Below are 20,567 nucleotides of genomic sequence, written 5' to 3'. Positions count from 1 at the left end.
GAATCCTTTGATCTCCAGAGGAAAGAAAAGTACAAAAACTTATAGACGGGAAAACTTCATTTCACATGTTGCTGTTGATTGGAGTTAAAAGATTTGCTTTACTACACAATTGGCAGCCCTTCTATACTACCAGGTATTTGAGATGGTATTTTAGGAGATACAAGAATACACCAAAACAATAACTGTATTTATGGAAGGTATCTTGTGAGGGTGTTTGGATCTGCCTCTAGAGAGAGTGTTTACAGTGATATGTATGGGGGGGAAGACACACAAACTAATTAGCTGTTTCTCCCACTCATACAGCTTGCACTCATTCTAGCATAACTGCACTCCTAGAAAGTAAGATCCACTGCAATTCTGTTTTCCTCGCATCTTCACCCAAATTTACCCTCTCCATTATAATTTACATAGCCTTCTTACAATTGTTTTCCCCAAAATGATGAATACTAACTGTAATATTGGAATTGCCCAGGGAAACTCCTCCTACTTGATGTAATTAGCAAATGATCTTTTCCCCACCTTCTTTAGTGATGGTATCTGCAGTCTCTGCAGCCTTGTCTTTCAGGTCTTTAACAACACTGTCGAGCTGAGCTTCATGCTTCAGGAAGAAAGGCCGAATAATTCGATGATAGAGGAACTCTGCCCCATTAGAAGGGCTTGGAGCCATACACCACAACAGGAAGCCACACTACAAGGAACAAGAACAACTGCATAAGTAGAAGAAATGAGTAGGAGACAAGGTGTAGCGTGCCTTCCTAACTCTGCCACAGACTTGAGCATATTTAAAACAGTACATCATCCCCTTCATTTTGTATGGTCACAGTGCAATAAGTACGCACGTCAGTATAGTCACATACAGTGAATCTTTGTACTGGAATAATTTCATGGATATTGATAGGATAAAGGAGGAGGGCTGTAGCAGTAAAGCTGATCTGGTAACAGGTGTATCAAGATTGCATGGGGTTTTTGTTCGTTTTTAAGGTAGAAATACAAAACCTGATTAGACAAAACATCAGAGTCTCTGGCTACTTCTAAACTATGTGGCACACCTGACTGAAGGTCTAGGTCCCTAAATCACTTGAATCCAGCCAAAACATATCCCTGTCCTCTCTGCCTCCCTGCTCTGAAAATGCAGCAGGGGAAAGAATGGGATTGTGTGCATCCCAGAGCTAAAGTGACAAGGAGGAAAGATGTATCCAAGCTACACATAGCACACAGACAAGGGTAATGCTTTTGGATTGCACAGGTTAGGTAATGCTTTTACAGCACAATCTGCTCTCGGGGAAAAAAAAACCAAACCCAAACACCACAGTGTGTGGGATAATATTTCTGCATCTTACAAAGGGGATTAGAAAGACAGGTGTTACATGTATTACAAATATCTGTCTTTACTACTGAAGCACCTTTATTTGGCTTCAGTTCCACTGTCATACGCAATACAAAGACAGCTATGCAAAACAAGATCAAAACATTTAAGGGACAGAAAATGCCATAACTAAATTTGCTTGAGCTCTGAAAGTACATATAAAAAGATTTTACAGGCTAAAACTGCAACGAAATTAAGCAAATTTTCTCAGCAATTGTACAGTTCTTCCAGACACAAATAGTACAATATTATTCCATGTCAAAAGCCTCTCCAGAAAATAAAGGCAGAACAGCTTTTCACAGACCACCTTTTCTTAAAACACAAAACAAAACCACCCCAGCCTCAGCCAAAATGTGCTTTGTTTTGATGTCAGACATGATTAAAAATTTGAGGATTTCCACACATTTTTGGGAGGAGAGGGAGAGAAGGAGAAAACACAAGAACAACTACTCAACTCTTCCTCCTGAAAAAAAACCTCACCACACAGTTAGTTAAGTTAGGCACCAAAAATCAAACTAATCATTTAAACTACAATAAAACCATAAGCAACTTAAAAGTCTGCATTTAAACACAGTAGCACTTATTTAAATAGTTTAGATTTCAGAAGTTTTCCATTTTCCCAGCAGTATCTACAGCTGCCGAAGAGATGTTTCAATGCATGTGCTAGAGCTTCTGAAAGTAATTTAAAAAAATACAACCACAGTTTCTTATTTATTTATGAGGTTTCCAGTACATCGCATAATGCAAAAGCATTTTCTAGAAGCTAGTTTGATCACAGTATCCCTTCAGAATTCCACTGTGCCTAGCCAGACGTTTCTGTCTCCTCTCCTTCCCCTCATACTTTTGATTTCCCACTGTAAAACTGCAAAGACAGAACCACATCCAAATACTTGTTTTGATATTACATAAGAAACTCAATTTGACCATTACAAGGTGATTTAAGTCAAGAGAGGTTATTTTAAAACACAGGTTCCGATTTGAGTTTAACAAAAAGAAAAAAGAGAATAAAATCCCTTTTCAATTATGAAAACCACATAGTCTTCTTCAGGCAAGCCTTCCAAATATTTTGGAATATCTCCCCTCTATATTTCCTCAGACAAGGGATATTGAGATTGAATGTTCTGTAGGTTCTGCTCTTCATACCTGTAAAATTTTGGCTTTGTCTTCACCACAGTGCATACCACAGTAAAATTGATCCCTCTGGCGTACATCAGTTGAAGAAAACACCTACTGTTTTTGGAGGAGATTGCTACTCCTTTTTTCTTTAAGGCCACTTCTCACTCCCCTTGCCCTAGAGAAAGTCAGTTATGATATATTTGGAGCTGGAGAGGTATCTTGACAGGCTGTCTCTTTGAAAAGGATCCCCAATTCCTGGGGATAACAACTGCCTTCTACAGAAGATTTTGCCAAACCAATTTACCATCCTTTGAGGTAAGCTTTAAGCTGTCTTCTTTAAACTATTTGATCGTGGTGTCAGAACAGAATGACTTAAAGGAGTGTTTGCCCAGAAGACAAAGAAAGGTTTTTCAAAGTAAAGTGTCCACCAGTGAGAATGCCAGGAACATTTAAATGAATTAAAATAAATAATGCAACATGCAATAAAATTTGGCACCAGTAAGTAGCAACTGATGCAGTACCATTAAGCATGGTCAGGGAAAATAAAGGCAAAAAGTGATAGAATATCAATTTTCAAAAGCTTCTATTATTTGGAACTGTCATGGTTTAACCCCAGCCAGCAACTAAGACCCACACAGCTGCTCAGTCACTCACTCACTCACTCCCCTCCTGTGGGATGGGGGAGAGAATCACAAGAGTAAAAGGGAGAAAACTCGTGGGTTGAGATAAAGACAGTTTAACAGGTAAAGCAAAAGCTGTGCACACAACCAAAGCAGAACAAGGAACTCATTCACTCCTTCCCATTGGCATGCAGGTGTTCAGCCATCTCCAGGAAAGGGAAGACAAACGCCATCACTCCGAATGTTCCCCCCTTCCTTCTTTTTCCCCCAGCTTTATATGCTGAGCATGATGTCACATGGTATGGAATATCCCTTTGGTCAGTTGGGGACAGCTGTCCCGGCTGTGTCCCCTCCCAGCTTCTTGTGCCCCCCCAGCCTACTCGCTGGTGGGGTGGGGTGAGAAGCAGAAAAGGCCTTGACTCTGTGTAAGCACTGCTCAGCAGTAACGAAAACATCCCTCTGTTATCAACACTGTTTTCAGCACAAATCCAAAACATAGCCCCATACTAGCTACTATGAAGAAAATTAACTCTATGCCAACCAAAACCAGCACAGGAACTTAATATAACAGAAAGAATAAATGGCACTATCTTATGTTGTTATCTTTCATTAAAAGATGAAAAGCATATTGATTTTGTTTCCTGTTAAAGAATACCTGACTAATTACTGATAGTTATTTTACTTGTCCCAATATACAAAGATGTTACTTAGTTCTCCTTTGTTTTAGGAAATCCCTCAGCTGTAAGTCCAACTTCCTCTGAAACGAAAAGAAATTGATATTTCCCTTTTCTTGCCTAAGAACAAAATTAGTCATTTTGATTTTACAGCTTTGTCCCAGTCCAGTCAAGAAAAAAAAAATCAAATCTTTTACAGTTATAGATTTGTCCTCAAATACCTATTACTTTTGAAATGTACTGAAACAGATGTTTATATACATTTTCTAGAGGACATATACCAAAGCTGCAAATCTCAGTCTTTTCAAAGCTTGAGAATGTCAGACTGCTAACTTGGTTTATTTTTCCCTTGTCTCTCCTGAAACTGAACTAACACAGATTATTAAAAATAAAGTGCTTTGTAAAAAGGTCCAGAAAGCTCAGAGTGATAAAACTGTTAACTGGAAAAAAACCCCACTATATTCTTTGTGACCCTCCAGACCAGCCAGAGGAGGGAATGGAATTCGTGCAACAGAGTGACTTCCTTAGACAGGTACCTGAGCTGGGTCTAACCCACTTGGAGCTTGCTAGCAGCTGTTCTTGCCCTGGCAGCACAAAACTGAATACAGCTGGTTTTGCCACTACAGCAGAGGAAATGACTGCTGCTGAGAAATACAGCAAGCATGCCCATGGCCAGTTCCAAGCTTCTACAGACAGAAGACTATCAAAACCCAAGGCACACCTCATATGACCACAAATATGAACACACTCCTAATAGAAAACTGCAGTCATTAAAACAAGGTGTTCCTTTTAATGGAAGTGAAGTAGTTCTTTAGTCAAAATCAGTAATTAATTGCATGGGGTGCATGGGCGAGAGAAGGGGATCTCTGTCTTGAAGCAGAGTCAGGCTGCCACATTTGGCACGTTGCTACACTCACAATGACAACTCCTCCTGCTCCATTTGAGTGAGTGCCTCATAGCAGCAGTTTGCATAATGCACCCAGTGTGACGTGTCTGCTAGGAATTCTGTTCAGAAATAGTATTCTAATATTTCAAGACAGAACTGTTAGTAGATTTAGGAGTCTCCTCTCTTCCCACTACCAAGAATACTCTTAGCATGATAACCTCTACTACTTTCACTGGCTACAGTATTTTAATACCTGAATGCCAAAGAAACCTTTAAATAATTAAAAAAAGTATTGAAAACCAGATCACATACACATGAAATCATGAGTTGCATGCATGTCCTGTGCTTCAGAGAAAAAAAGCAGATAAATAAAAAGTAGGCATTAAAAAAACCCAAACCACAAAACCCAAGAAATCTCAAAACAGTTTTCAACTGGAGAACAAAAGTGTATGCAAATATCATAACATATTCAAAGGAGTTCTTGAACATGCCTTTCTCCAACCTATAAAAATTCCTAGTGTGCTGAAAACTTTGAGGTGACAGAGCCTGGGCTCTGGACTTAAGCGAATATGGGAGCAGCTATGATCAGTGTCTCAGCCCTGCACATGAAGGTATATAGAAATATTGAGCAGCTAAAACTCAGTCTGGAGTGGAAGCTACAAGCTGTATCAAATAAATGTGACTATGCAAATTTAGCATATTTGGAAAATGAAAGCGAGCTTGAAATTTGCATGAATGACATATGTGGGCTTCTATTTCATAACATCGTAAAAGAGACATGGAGACATCACAAACTACACTACAAGAGGTTTTAGTTGTGGATGGACTGAAAGTTGGAAGCTGCCTGCGTCCTCCTTTTCCCCGCATGGAGTAACTTTCATCCTTCCACCCAGTCAGCAATACTTTCTGATTCTCAGCCAACACCTTCTGTCTGCCTTTCTATGACAAAAGTAAATCTCTCCAACTACCCACCACTGAGAGTAAATACTTTACTTCTATGTGCCTTCAGCAGCTATGGTAGAAAGCTGTGCATTTACCATAATTGCTTCCTTGTGTTTGCTTTTGCTGAACTGTGAAAAGTACCTTCCTGTTGATGCCACCACTACATGTAAATGTGGCACTTCTGATACAGTATTATCAGAGCCATCTGTGGTTGGTCTTTATTTGCAAGGTCAACCTGAATTTCAATTGCATGCTCTTCAGAAAGAGTGCTGTGCTGGCATGAAGAAATCATTGCCACATCTTTTACCACCAAGAAGTTAGAAAAGAAGCTCTAAAAATACACAGTATGAATTCAGAACTGCAAGTATACATCACTGCAGACAATGGGTAAAGTCATAATCCTGCTAAACTGTAAGGTGAAGTTGGGGACGTGAAATAACTGCGTAAGTGGTTAAGAACAGATTTTTCCAGCGCCATAAACAATCCTTTTGGATGCTATTCAGATCAGATGAACTTGCACTTTGATCACTATTTGGCTTGGTCTTAATACATTAAAGCAGTAAAACTTTCACATATGTGTTACCCATGCTAAACTTAAAAACTTTGCAAAACCATTAAGCTTAAAATTGAAAACATATTTTCATTTTTGATTAAGGGAAAAAAATAAAGTGTGGGGGAGAGAGAATTAACTTTGTGAGACAGGCCAGAATATTTTTAGTTTGAAGCAGTTCAAATATGTGCTTTTCCTTAGGGAGCTAGGGAAAAGTGTCCAAATGATTGCACAAGTTGATGCCTGTTAAAGGTTCAAAAGGAACAATGCAGAAGTGTAACTGAGCTGTCGAAGTCAATTGTTGTCTTTAAAATGTGGGATTTCCTGGAAAAAGCATTTGGCAACATCAGACCTTACCGTTATAATTTTATACGACCCCCCCACAATAGCTGGCAAGCAAATCCTTTAAAGAATTTTGGTGGGGCTAAACCAGGCTAACAAAGCAAAAGAGAAGGAATAGAACAGCCCATTTAAACAGAAAATAGGTAACAGTTCTTTAAGCTAAACAACTGACTCTCCAGCAAGCTAGAATGTCTTCTACCCAACAGCATACATGGTAATTGGCTATCTCCTAGAATAATTTAACATGTTAAAGTTGATTGACAATACACTCACACCTTAGTTGACAAACAAAGCTTGGAACACATTAAGCAAATCGTTGTTGGTAGTCAAACCACACTAACAAATGCACATTAGCAACAAGCTCCTCTGATACCTCCCATTTTCTTTCAGGAAAGTAGGCTTAATTAAAAATGAAGGCTGTATGAGTCAAACTATTCTTATGTTGCAATTTCTTTCCCAACAGCACAGATGTTAATACTTTCTTTTGCTGCCTTTGTGATTTTACTCTCCACTTTCGCTAATGCACTTAAAGCAAAAATAGAGCCACTCTGTAGGGTTTACCATGTGCTGTCATTTTGCCCAAATTTACCTGAACACCAAGACAAAAAACTGCCTTTCCACAGTACAGCTACACTGCCTCTTTTTTCCTAAAACATGGCAGACCTTTCCCTGCCACCCATCCCAATTTCCCCTCTTGCCTCACAAAACCATCAGCTGTAAACAGATCACTTTCATAGTGCTAAATTACATGCAACCAGCATCTAAAAATAAGGTGTGACCCAGGAATGATTCCAAGGGAATCTGTTGTCATGTATCCATTCTTGAAGACATTAAATCAGTTATATCAAAGGCCTCAATTTAGGAAAGGGGTCACATGAACTAACATACCTTTAGCATGTAGTAGAAAGGGAACCAGGACAGAAAGATATCAGAGAAGAATTCTGCTATGCTGAAAACACCATACACAACCCAGTAAGTCAGCCACTGTGTGTCATCATCTTTGTTGGGACTTTCAATGGCCTTGATTCTGTAAAGAAAACGAAACAAGTGAGCAGATCAGTAGCATCAGTCTCATGTATAATGGTGAAGTTTTTATGACTCAGGTTTGTTTTTACATGTGAATCCTCATAATTTAATTACTCTATATGCTCTACAGAAGAGAACTAAGTAGTATCTATCATACAGACAATGTGCCCAAGATCTTTGAACAGCAAAGCTTTTCCCTACATCAGACTTCAAAAAGAAAAGATACTCAAACTATGTCTAGCTCTGTGATTACAAAAAAAAACCCAAACAAAAAACATGAGCATCCTGACCTTGTTCATGAGACAGTCCATAGGACAGGGAGGAGAGGGGATACTCTTTGGCGAGTTTCAGTTCTGGATGCATTGTGGTAATCCTGACCAGAAGACTATTGTACATCGAAGCATTAGTGATCCGTATAAGAGTTAACCTGAGTGAGCAGGTCTGTGCCACACATACAGCCTGGCTTTCAGGCCTGTGCTGTGCTGCACAAATTCCCTAGTCACGGGATAAATTCATCTCACTGAAACAGACGATCCCCTAGGCAGCTCCCACTGGGTACCAGCGATTACACCACCTGCATGGCCTTGCCTGTATCTAACAGTGAACATCCTCCCTCTTTGACAGTGGGAGCAACGAACAGAGTTGCTGTCTTGAAAGAAAAATCCTGCAATAGCTTGAATTATCAAAATGGGATAACCTTGTCTACAGATGAGGTCTGCAGAGTGTGCTGTGTGTGGATTGGAGGCTCGTTCAGTGCTGCCCAACTCAAGGTTCCCAGCATCTACAGCGACATAAGGGTGTCTATACTATTCTCTCTCTCTTTATAGTGTTAGCTCTAATAAGTAGCATTTTAAATGAAGCTTTACAGAATCTGAATGCCTTTCTTACTGGGATCATAACAGAGCAGCACCTACTAGTGCAAACAGCATCTAGATAGAAATGTTAAATCTAGTTGAGGATTTTGAAGTGAATCTCAAAATATCTTTCTTTACTCATAATGTATGTGTGCTAGATTCCTCTTTGAAAAGGTAAACCGTAAGATTTGCTCTAACTATTAACAAGCACTTGGTCTACAGAAGCAGAGGAGATCCAGTACCCCCCACCCCGTACAGTGAGGACTACATATCTGCATCACCAATTGTTTTGCTCTATAAACCCATTCCTACAGGACTTGCAAATTCTGACACAGACTACAGTATTAAGAACAGGGTGGAGCAACCTCTAGTAAAGTCTTGGGCTTCCTGCATAATGGCTAACGGGGTTTTTGTTCTCCAACTGCTAGGAGAATGCAGTTCAAGTTTATACAGTTCTAAAAATAGGAAGTTGAAAGAAAGATGCACATGTGCTTCCTTCAGTAAAAGTAGTGAGGTGGAGACTCTGGACTCGTTAAGTTCCAGATTAGCACCATAAGAAGTTTTAGAAGGAAATGCTAGCAACTGTAAGCCTGATAATGTGAAGCTTAAGAGTATTAAAAAGCATTTGTCCTCTCCACTCATGCCATAGGATTAAAATCTGTAGATTCAGTTTAATGAATTTAGTTTTAATTCTTTTATAACTTATTCCTTTAACATCAGCTGTATTACTGCTGAAGCAGCATCTGTGGGATATATCAAAGGTGCAAAGTTTTCTTTTAGTCCATAAAAAAGATTGAGAGTTAGGGAGGTTTACAAAGTAGAAACCAGATAGATGGCTGGCTGTGAGTACATTTCCTGGTTTGTGACTTGAGAAACCCTTTGGACTCTGTCACTTCCTAGTTCTGTAAATTAAGGAAAAAAAAAATAAAAAAAAAATCAATCCTGTGACATGCCTTGTATTTTAGCAAAAGCACTGGCAAACCCACCACATGCAGAGAGAATTGGCATAGCTACTGTATTGAATTACTTTGAAATGCAATACGAGGATCTGATACTTAATTTATGCATTATTTCCATTAGAGTTTGTGGCTGGCCAGTAGGGTCCTGCAATGGGGAAAGCAACAGCCCTTGCCCTGCCCGATCATGCACAATAAGGTGCTGTTATTGAGATACAGTATCAGCACAACTGGAAGAACAGGTTTTCCACAGATGGACAGCAGCAGGTCTGCTTACTGCTGTTCCTAACACTGTTAGGAAACAGTAGTCCAGGCAGCCTGCTCAAAGGCAGTGCCAACTTCAGCTGCTCCTGCCCTCCCACTATAAACCACATTTTTTCTTTGCCCCCACCTCTCAGGTATTCTAATACTGCCAGGTGAGGGGTCCTAAAAAAAAAAAAACCAAAACCCAAACAACACAGGAGGTAAGGGAGAGGGCTACTGACCTATTTTCAAGGTGTACTTCTGGATGGAAAGAAAAAGTGACTAGTAGGGAAGTCAGAGTGGTGGATAAATGGAGGAGAGAAAAGAACTAATTGCAAAGTTTCTCAGTGTTAAGGAAAACTTGCTGTAGGGGTTCATAATATGAATTTCTCTGGTTCTTCTATCAACTTCTCCATTACAGGCATAGAGAGGAAGGCTTATTTTACCACAATAAGCATGCTAGCTTGGTATTTGTGAGAGAATGCTTTGCAGTGAAACCACTAACAGTCTTGCTGTTTTCCAGTCATCGCCTGAAGCCTTCCATGGATTTAAGGAAGCGTTGTTTAATTTTTTTTTAACATTATTAAAGCCATCTTAGTAATCATGAAAATCATACAAAGCTTAGAATCTCCAATTTTGTGGCAAAGGGCAGATGGCATACCACTGTGTTAATGAGGCATGCTCTATTATCTTCTCTCCTGTAAAAACAGGTGGCCTTTGACAGTTCCTAAATGCAGCGCCATGGGTGTGCTCCCTTTGAACGTTCACCATCTGCTGCTGTAGCTCCTTAAGGGGATGTCTTGAAGGGAATACATGAACAAGACACTTTCATGGTCAGACAGTCACAAGCAGCAGTACTACAAGTACTCCAAAACCCATCTGATATGCAGCATTAAAACCGCATGTGGTATTTTCTTGCACACTGTAGGAAACAGCACATTTCCCCTCCTTCTATAATGGTCTGATCTAGGTAGGCACCATGGGACAAGCTTAGGTGGCAGACCCCTACCACACCCACTAAGGTAACAGCCATGTCAGCTCTGAAGGAAAGGCACAAACTGCATTTGTTAGCAATGACTGCAGTCCCAATCCCATTTAGCTGGAGGGAAGGAAGGAAAAAATGGATATAGCAGTGCCATCAATGAATGAAAGTTTTAACTGAAGTCAAGGAAAGGCAAGTATTTTATAAATATTCTGCTTCCGAATGGCAAATATGTCCCTCAGCTGAGACTGCCAGTGGAAATCCATAGTCTAACATGTCCCTTTTTAATAAAAGGACAAAAGTTATCTCCATCCTTTGCTACTTATACACTATTTCAATAGTAACTCACAGAAAATACTCCTTATCCAAGAACAAATAACTACAGTAAGTTATGTAGATATCTGAACGGATAGGGTTTTTGTCCTTTTATCACTATACTCAACATGAGGATCCTACCCTAATTACTTATTCTTATAAGTTATTCTATAAGTTATTAGGTATTATCCTTGTGTAATGCTCTGCACAATTAACCTTAGGAGATACATCATGCATGTTTCTTCAAGCCAAGAACATTTTATTCTTCTCCATGTTAAGTCATGAATATTCAAAATGCAATGTCCATCAATAAGTGAAAAGATACAGATCAAGAGGCACTGGTAATACAGCCAACTTTAGGATAGCCTTCTTGTAATGGCTATTTATACGTTGCAAGAGCAAATAAGAACAGTCTCATTAGCATGTAACGTTAAGATTTCCTAACAAAGGAAGGAGCATCCAAAGCCTATAGTTTCAAATTTAAAAAGAAAAGAGATACTGTCCGGTTTTTGTAAGTTTTTTCTAATACTGATATGACTAAATTCCATGTTAGTTATGTGTAGTAATTACACATCACAAAGGATTTTATATGGTGCTTATATACTAGCTGTAGAGAACTTTAAATAAAGCCTCAAACAACTATTTACAGTAGTTCTGCATGTCGGAGGTAAGAGCAGTCACTAGGAAGAGCTTCCAGTAGACTGGATGGTAAACACCACAGCTCAGTTCTTTCAAAAACAGATGCCTGTCCAGCAGTGAAAATGGCCTGCCATGGGCCAGCATTACAACTTGTGCATACAGATGCGGAGCCAAGTAAAAACGTCATTTTTAGCCAGATCTGTTCCCTCCATAACCCCACTAGCTGGTGATGCCAACAGGGAAGAGCGGAGGCTGCCATGCTCTCCAGTGGCCCAGGGCTCCTATCAGCTATGTAGCTACAGTATCAGAGTACCGGCTCAGTTTTGACTGTGTGCATCCTAGAATCAGTCAAATTGAACTCTAGATCAAGTGTGGTTACTTTATCCTGCTACCTGATAGTAACAGATACTGGTCTAATTTTAGTAAGCTGCCAAGTTGAGCTCTTTCACTTAAAGCATCTGACTCATTTCGACAAAAAATCAGCTCTTTTCCAAGAAGAGACTGTTACACACTCCTGAATTAGCTCTGCCATAACGAATTGTTGGAGTTAATTCACACATACAGTACTCACAAAATAAGCATATTATAAGTACACCAGTTATGAGTTTGGGTTTTTTTCCTTTCCCTGAGTCCAGCTAATAAGATGTGGAAGCCAGGAATAAAGAAAGAAATGCCAAATTTTATTGCTGTAGTCTTATATGAAGTGATCATTCAAATCCCTGCAATTTACAAGGTGTACCCGATGACTGTTGCATAAATAAAGTTACAAGTTTAAGACAAAAGATTAGTCTCTGTTAAGCCCAGTGCTCATGCTGTAGTTAGGGAAGACTGGAGCATTTTGTGCATCCTTCCTTCAGTTTTCTAATCAGTGCTATACTAAATGAGTAGGCAGGCATATTTGTGACCCTCTTAGCCAAGCATAACTTTGTTTTTCCCATTTAACTTAAAAAAACCCCTGAAACTACCTATACTTCTAGAGCTTATACTTGCTGGTCTGCCCCAACTCTTTACAACAGGTTATGGTGATTCAAAAATAATTTACTTGTAGCTACCTATCCAGACACCTCTGTGGGATCAACACTCCACTGCACCACAGACTTCCTCAGTTTGGTGCCTCCCCATCATCCTCATTTCACACTCATCTTGGCAGGCTGCCTCCGTGACATCTGGCATCATTTCAGTGAAACAAGTACCTGTGTATTTGTATTTGCTTTATAATTTTGTCTTCTATATTTTCATCCATCAGTTAAAAGCCTTCTGTATTCCATCTTTCTTCCTCCTTACTGACTCCAATAGCAGTCTCATGCATTTGCAGATACTGAAAACATCTTCCTGCCAAACACGCTTACACAACTGCTGCAGTGTAAGTCTACCATCTCACCTCTCTCAAAATTTTCTGTATCCAGGAGATGGCAGCAGACAAATTCATGAAGGATAGGAAGGGAGGCTCACTGTCCAGGGATGGGGCATCCACAACTTCCCTGGGCAACCTGTTCCAGGGTCTCACCACCCTCAGTGAAGAATTTCTTCCTTATATCTAGTCTAAATCTACACTCTTTTCAGTTATTAGACCACAACAACAAACAACATGACAGTAGTAAAAAGGGTTCTACCTTTGTTTCTTCAAAGGAAACGGAGACTGAGGCAACAAAAGGAGCACGTGCCACTTTGCCCACCAGTGAAGTGAGTCCTACATACTACATGTTAACTCAGCACAAAGCTAGGTTCCTGCAAAAAAGCAGCAATCCTCTCATTTCACTGCTCTCTGCTCATTCTTGGCCTGCTCTCTTCTGGAGCAAGTATTTGTAGGGCCACAGGATGAGTCAGTTCCCCAGTTCTGACTCAAGTTAAAACCAGCTTCCCCCAAACACACACCCACACACACACAGGCTTTTTTTGCTGCGATTAACATGCGTCAGTGCCTCAGTCCAGCCTGCCAAACCATTCGGTTACTGCTTGTTCTGCCACACAGGCTGGGCGATGCGGGAGGTGCTGTGCAGCAGGAGGCCCAGCAGGCTTTAGCTCTCCACTCCCGGAGAAGCCATCCACTCTCTCTCTCTGGGAGGGGGATTTCCTTCACTTCCACCCTTAACACAGGCAAGGAAAGTCACTGCGGCCTTCAGCGGGGCTCACCTGCATATACAGTCTCAGGCTAAGCTTTACCAGCTTCACTGTTGGCTGTACCTGTCCACATTAGCAGTTAGACCAGTGCTGCTACACTGAGTCCAAAAGCCCTGTTTTGGAAACATCTAATCCCAGCTTATATTACAGAATTCTTTCAGGTTGTCTTTCCTGAAGGTATTGACAAGAAAGAGAAGTGGCATGCAGTGAGGGAGCTTCAGGAAAAGCCACATTTTACCTGTGTAGTGCAGACATGCTGCATCCCACCAGAAGAAGCCACTTGCTAAGGATCCGCAATGCCTCTCGACTTGTGACAGCCAGTTTTGTTAAAGGGAAAATACTGTTTCACATGCTTTGGTTGCCTCTCCACAGCTGTTACTGTTTAGGGTGCAGGCACAGAGATCAGACAGTACTGTTGTGACCAAATGGAGAAGAACTGAGCTCCTGCTACATGCTTACAACAATACAGAAAGAATAAAAGTTACATTTTCCTGTCAACCTATGCTGCACTGTGGAGACTGTATTTCAAGCGTAATTTTGTTATAGCTCTACTACTGTTTTTCAGTTCTGTTTACTGCAATATTGGCAAAAGAACTATAGTATGGTCTTAATTTATACAAATGTACAGTAAAGCATGAAATCATGGTGCAACGTTTGTCTCACTTGGTAAAATGTTGCTGTTTCGAGGTAATCACTGTGTAAGGAGTTTTTAAACTAGAAACAAAAAATCCTACAGTTTTAATTATTGAACGTAATTAAAAAATTGAGTCATCAGGGAGTGGGAAAGGGATTCAAGTTTTAGGCTGACGACTAACTTCTGGGTTGAGGCTGGTTTGCAGAGACCTGAAGAATTTCCTTTATGAGTACAGTGCTAGTTGCTAAGCTGTGTAGCAACAAAATTTTATAATTTTTCTTTTTTTTTTAAATTAGGTTTTATTTAGTGTTCACAGACCCTCACATGAAAGTTTGCATTTCTTTTCCTAACAGCTGAAGACAGCCTCATTATCCTAATCTAAAAATTGTGTATCTTGCTCATTGTTTGCATAGTGACAAGTAGGCATCCTTCCTTTTGGTATAGCAAGATGTTGCTAGCTCTCCTGTGTCAGGCAGTCTCATAGCTGTGAAGAAAGACTTTTAAAATGTAACTAGAATACATCACCACAACAAAACAAACAGGAAAACAAGACAACCAACTAGCAATAAGCCACATATTTTTAATCTCACTTTAACTGCAGCTCATTTTTTCAGCACTTAGGATCAGCAATGCTATGCATTAAATGTTAGAAGCATTGTGACTCACCAGGAGGAAGGGTAGTTTAGAAATATATTCCAGCAAACCCCACTGATGCAAGTCTAACTATTCCTTGAACATCTGTAGGCCTACATCAACCAAGTCGCTAGAGGTCAATACAGTAAGAGAGAGGAGTGCATGCAAGGTGCAGTACTGCAGTGTATCTTTACCAAGAAGGTCTGGTAAAATGCCTTCATTTATGCCTCAAACATATCCGCAGTCCCTAAAAATAGTATCTATGTCAATTACAAACTGGAAATCTTTCAATGAGTTTAATTCAGATTGTGGGCCCACCTGTATAACAAAGACCTTTTTAACCTAAATTTAAGATATGGAATATAAATTCAAGTTTTCCCACAGTTATCATAATATTAGACTCTCTCCTGCATCTAACCACTTGCTGTCTCTAGAAAGCAAAGCACATCGTTTGTCCAACGAACAGATAAGACAGCTTTTATTTTAAACATGGCACTCTAAAATCTAAAACACAAAAAGCAAGTATGTTCAGAGGAACTGATTTGGCAGAACATATACAAAAAAGTCAAAATACACTTTTTAGTGTCTGAAGCCCCATGAGAAGAGTATCAGCTGGGAAAGGCAACAGCGTAAGTGTAGACAGATTTGGAAACTTTCTGCTTATATTTATACTGAGCATTTTCAATCTGGTTAGATACGCCAGCTCACTCAAATCACTTTTATAAAGCAGCAGCAGAGCATTACTTTTGAACATTAGCATATCATGCAGCGTTTTCCATGAAGGAAAAAAGTAAGCATTCTCCTCAAAACTTAAGAGAAAGCAAATTTGCTGCCCTAGTTCTCAACAAATACAGGAACAATTTCGCCTTTTCTGAACAACTGTGACAAAAGAAAAGCAGTGTTCCTGTTTTAGAGGTATGGAAGAGGCAAAGGTACTAGAAGACAGGCTCAAGACACCATGACAACATTCAAATTAAGACTTGAATTGTGTGTTTATACTTCTCTACAATCAATCTAGATTGTTTCCTGTTCGTAAAATGCCACGATTAGCTCTTACATATTAAAACCAGCTAAACTGAAGTAACAGCATAAAATTAGCCAAAGTAGAGAGAAGCATGATTGTACTGTATCGCTCTTCTCCCTTGAAGACACCAGTAATAAGTTCAGACATTTTACTGCCCAAAGCTATTTTCATCTTTGCAATTTTTAAACCAAACATGACAGCGCTTCTCAAATTTCCAATCCTTTGCATGCATTTCTTAGTCATCAAAGGCTCCTTTCCTGCTTGCACTCCAATTTTTTTGAGGCAGTTAGCCACCACTGGCTATGGGAGGAGCTACATTTAAACAGGCTAGCTTTAAACAGGCTAGCTCTGGAACGTTTAAAGAAGCAGTGAAAATACTGGCAATGTTATTTATATACTACCAACACTCACTTCTTCCATCTACTAGTCTGAATATTGCCTTGCGCAATTAAAGCTTGCTAAAAGTATAAAAAGTTGCCTCTATCATCTGTGGTAAATTTTTCAATGCTGGTCTACTGCAAACACAAAAGGCTGCAAACAAATATTAGATTTCAACTTAAAACTAATCATTCTATTTCATCACATAGCAGTTAACAGAATTTTAGGGAATAAGACTAGGGTTTTATGACAAACTTTAATCCAGATTGTCTGACTTACTGGAAAACAGCCAGATAACGTTTACTTGGAAAACAACTGCTTAATTTTGCCTATGTTAAGAGCCTCGGGTGGGCCCTTGCTGGTGACATGGCATAGACGACTTGGATTTTTGGGAAGATTTTGTATCACTAAAGAAGAAACTCCTCCGTATATAAAACCACTAAAGATTTACACAAAGCAAAAGCTGAAGGTGAACATGAACAAGGGGGAAGTAGAAGGGAAACAGCTATGCCTGCCTGAAACTGTAAGAGACATTAACTAGGGAGTTGCCCCCTCCCCTCGCATTGGCTTTGAGCCTTGGCTGAGGCCAGCACCGCAGTGATGTTAAAGCAGGGAGCAGCACAGCTGCACCAGTACCGCTTCACACCCCATCTGCTAGTCTATCCCAGCAACTACAGCCTCCAGCACTTCTCCACTGTAATTTGCACCTGCTGCACAGCACATACTGACAATGAATACAGAGAACGATGTAAACAAAAGAAAATAAACTACGTAATTATACAAGGCCTGACAGATACCTGCACATCCGTAAAACTGTCCTGGCTTCATGTGTGAACAGACTGAAATCCGAGCTGAGCACCCTTCTCTGGGTTTGTTTTTTCCCCCCCAATATATTTTTTTCAGGTAGGCACAGAGACAAACAGTAACTACCATGACCAAGGTAACCCAGAAATAAAATCCTCATAAAACAGATTTGGAACATGCTTAATGGGTCACTCACCTGGTAGCCTGTTTGCCATTTTAAACAACTCTAAGGACAGGAGATGATGTCCCTTGCAGAATGCACATCTGTCCCACTCCTTCATGACTGTCTTTTCTGCTGAACAGAAGCCTGACCCAGTACTTCATTGTTTTTCACTTTAAACAATTCAGTCACTGACAATGAAGAAATGATACACTGATCTACTTCACAACAGAAGAAAGTAAGTTAACTGGGGAAAAGTAATCTGCTTTTTCTCTTTCAGTACCTGAGACATTTCAGGCTTGGATACATTGTTGAAACACCTGCGTAAACATCAAACTAACACCCTGCACAATACATTCTGTTCATGGCTCCTGACCTCTTCCAGAAGCCACAGCTTTTACAGCAAAAGCCGTTTGAGGGTGCTTGCAGCTGGTGAAAACTGTTTTCTGCCCAATGCTAGGAAGCAAATCTCACTACTGTTAGTTCATAAAACAGGCTCTTCAGCTGTCTTTCAAAGGAGGACAGACCAAATAGAAGAGAGGAATAAACACCACCCTGGCTACTGGTCTTTATGCTTTGGGTCTTTATGCTTTATGAGCATGGGGGACAGCACTTGGCAACACCCTGACTGCAGTACAGGATCCAGAGCAGCGAAAATGAAAGCAGGAATCACTCCAGTAATTCAGCTTTATCTTCTCACAGCTTAGGCCTGCATTAGAATAGAGATCCTATGGTAAATATGGAGAGTGGTATGGTAGCACCAAGACAAAAAGAAACCCATATGGTGGAAGAAGGGTAATCACCAAAGAGGATTCTTGCTCTTTTTCATGGCCAGGCAGCCCATGCTTGACTCCAGACTGAAAGCCATCTCAGGAGATAGCACAGATGTCCTGGTGTGCTGCTGTCAAGACTGATCCCATAACACTGTACAGACTAGCAAGGGCAATAATGCCTATCCTGAGTTCACACACCTCACTCCCAAAAAAGGGGAAACTGAATGGGACCATGAAAACGTGTACTAGCGCATGTCCTCCCATGTCTCCTCTGCACCCACACTGCTGGCTCTGCAGGCAGAGCAATGCATGTGCGAAAATGCTAGGTACCAGCTCTGTACTTGGGAAGGAATGGAAGGGGAGGGGATCAAGCCCACCTGTGCTGTCAGCAGGTTGCTGCATGAGCTGGAACCTGTCTGTAGGCTGCCACTGAAAGACATTGACATCCAGCACATCACATGCATTTTAAATTAGATTTTCACCCCAGATTATAATTTTCTCGTAAAAATGTTTCAGCGTTAAAAAGACAGCTAAGGGGAAAGCATTAACTGAGAATGAATTGGAAAAAACAGAACTGGCATTGTATTCACGTGCATGTTATTCATTGTGGTTTTTTGTTTAAGTAAAATTTGTAGCCAAGGACAATGGCATATGCACCCATTACTAAAAAAAAAAAAAACAACCCAAAAACAAACAATAAAACACCCCACGGTACTAACATCCGGGAGGTAACTTTTCACATTAAGATACATTTAAACCACCTTCCAACATGAAAAAGGGTAGACATCCTACAAAAAGATTTTAAAAACTTAATTTTCCAGATTTGGAAGGAAAAAAAAAAGGAAGATAAAACTCCATATTTGATTTGCTGCTGTCTTGCCTCCACAGTTCTAAGAGCTTTTATTACCAATTTATTCACCACAGTTGCGTAACGGCAGATTTAAAATATAATCCCAAACCAGTTTTTAAAACAAATTAAAAAATTTAAATAGGGTTTTAGAAAGTAATTATGTAAGTTTAAAAGTGACCTAAGTCAGACACAAAATACTACATAATTCCTACACAACTATTTTAAGGTTTTGAAGCTTTGTTGGCTGATATTTTCACTTTCAGATTTTAATGAAAAAATTATCTTTTAACTAATCTTTTCACTAAAAACTGCCTTATAGAAAATAAATTCTAAGTTTCTCCAGAGTTCTTGGCCTATAACCTCCTAAATTAGTGCTCACTGGAAACAGCATTTAGAAAAGTGTTCCTTAGTTTTAAGTATCACAACCGCTAAGATGTTTCAAGAGAGTCTAAAACTAAGTCCATCTCCCACATCTCTGAAAAAACAAAAGAGAAGGAACCTATTCTGTATTGCCCAGAAGCTAATTACAGAGAATGTATTTTTAAAAGTTGCTGACTGTATTTAAACAGAGTTACGTAAAAGGCAAGCACTATGTTTCAACGATATAGCAGTATAGCTGGGAAGGACTTCCATTTTATGAGTGTATTAGGCTACACAGGAGGTTTTATTTAGTACATTTCTGAAGTCTTTTGGAACATACTCCACTGTGGTCTTATCTAACAGGAAATCCATTTTGGTCTAATAATATAATGCCCATGAAAGATACCAGATATTCTTAAAAACAAAACATCTAAGGAGGCTTTCCTTTGAAAAAATGAAGTATTTTTAAGTCTTTTACACCCAAGAGGAGCTACAGTGTCTTCCTTTCCACCTTCTCATCAGCTAGGTGGTTTTGGAGTAAACAGCATCCTTAATGCATCTCTGTCTCCAGCCCGTACATTACCTAGTGCTTCGTATCAAACATATGCTGATGCTGCACCAGTGCCTTCCTGCTTATCTGTGAGTGTCCTCAACTAAAAATATCAGTGTGAGTTTTAGCAAATACCGTTACAACAGCGATTCTTCCTCCTGTTACTAGTGGCAGGTAAGACACAGCGATCCAGCTTCTCATTGAGGATGACAAAGCTGGGAACCCAAAGCCAAAACGTAACGCGCTATAGGAACTGGTTTGCAAGTGTGGAAATTACCCAGCCTCTCCCATCTGTAATTTATTATGTAGCACTTGCCAGATGGAAGAAACCTCGTTCTTTACTTAGCACCTTGCACCTATACATGCTAAGGGAAAGGGGTGGGCGGGAAAAAACAACATTTTGGAGCGTGGTCCTGGAATGCCACCGTGACAGACTGCGCACCAGCGCCGGGCTGTGATTTTGCAACCGCGTTCTCTCCCCGGCGGGTAACACATGCAACCATCGTGGTAAGAGGGGCAAGAGTCGTGACACTCACGAGATGTAGGCGGGGTAGCCGAAGCCGATGATGTTGCAGAGCAGGGACGCGCCGTAGCCCACCACCAGGTACACGGCCACCGCTCCGACGATGGCTGCGCGGGGAGAGAGCACAGAGCCGTTAGTGCGGGCGGCCCCTCACCCCGCGGCGCTGGAGGGGGACGTGTCCCCGCCCACCCCCGCGCTCCCCGGGGAGGCCCAGCGCCGCCGGGGGAGGACGAGGAACAGGAAGGG

At 40.4% G+C, this 20,567-nt stretch overlaps 1 protein-coding gene across 1 annotated transcript in view; it reads right to left on the bottom strand.

Annotated features, from left to right (window-relative positions):
* Positions 1-20,567, bottom strand: part of REEP5 (receptor accessory protein 5) — a 41,154-nt gene that overhangs the window by 2,861 nt on the left and 17,726 nt on the right. The window contains exons 2-4 of the mRNA XM_019473363.1: positions 20,335-20,470; positions 7,385-7,523; positions 520-688 (exon numbers count right to left, since the gene is read on the bottom strand). Coding sequence (XP_019328908.1) covers positions 520-688; positions 7,385-7,523; positions 20,335-20,470 — 444 coding nt within the window. The remainder of the gene's footprint in view (positions 1-519; positions 689-7,384; positions 7,524-20,334; positions 20,471-20,567) is intronic.

Source organism: Aptenodytes forsteri, unplaced genomic scaffold, assembly GCF_000699145.1.
Source record: "Aptenodytes forsteri isolate BGI_AS27 unplaced genomic scaffold, ASM69914v1 Scaffold69, whole genome shotgun sequence".
Lineage (NCBI taxonomy): Eukaryota > Metazoa > Chordata > Aves > Sphenisciformes > Spheniscidae > Aptenodytes > Aptenodytes forsteri.
Note: the sequence above shows the minus strand (reverse complement) of the source record. Positions and strands in the feature narration are given on the sequence as shown.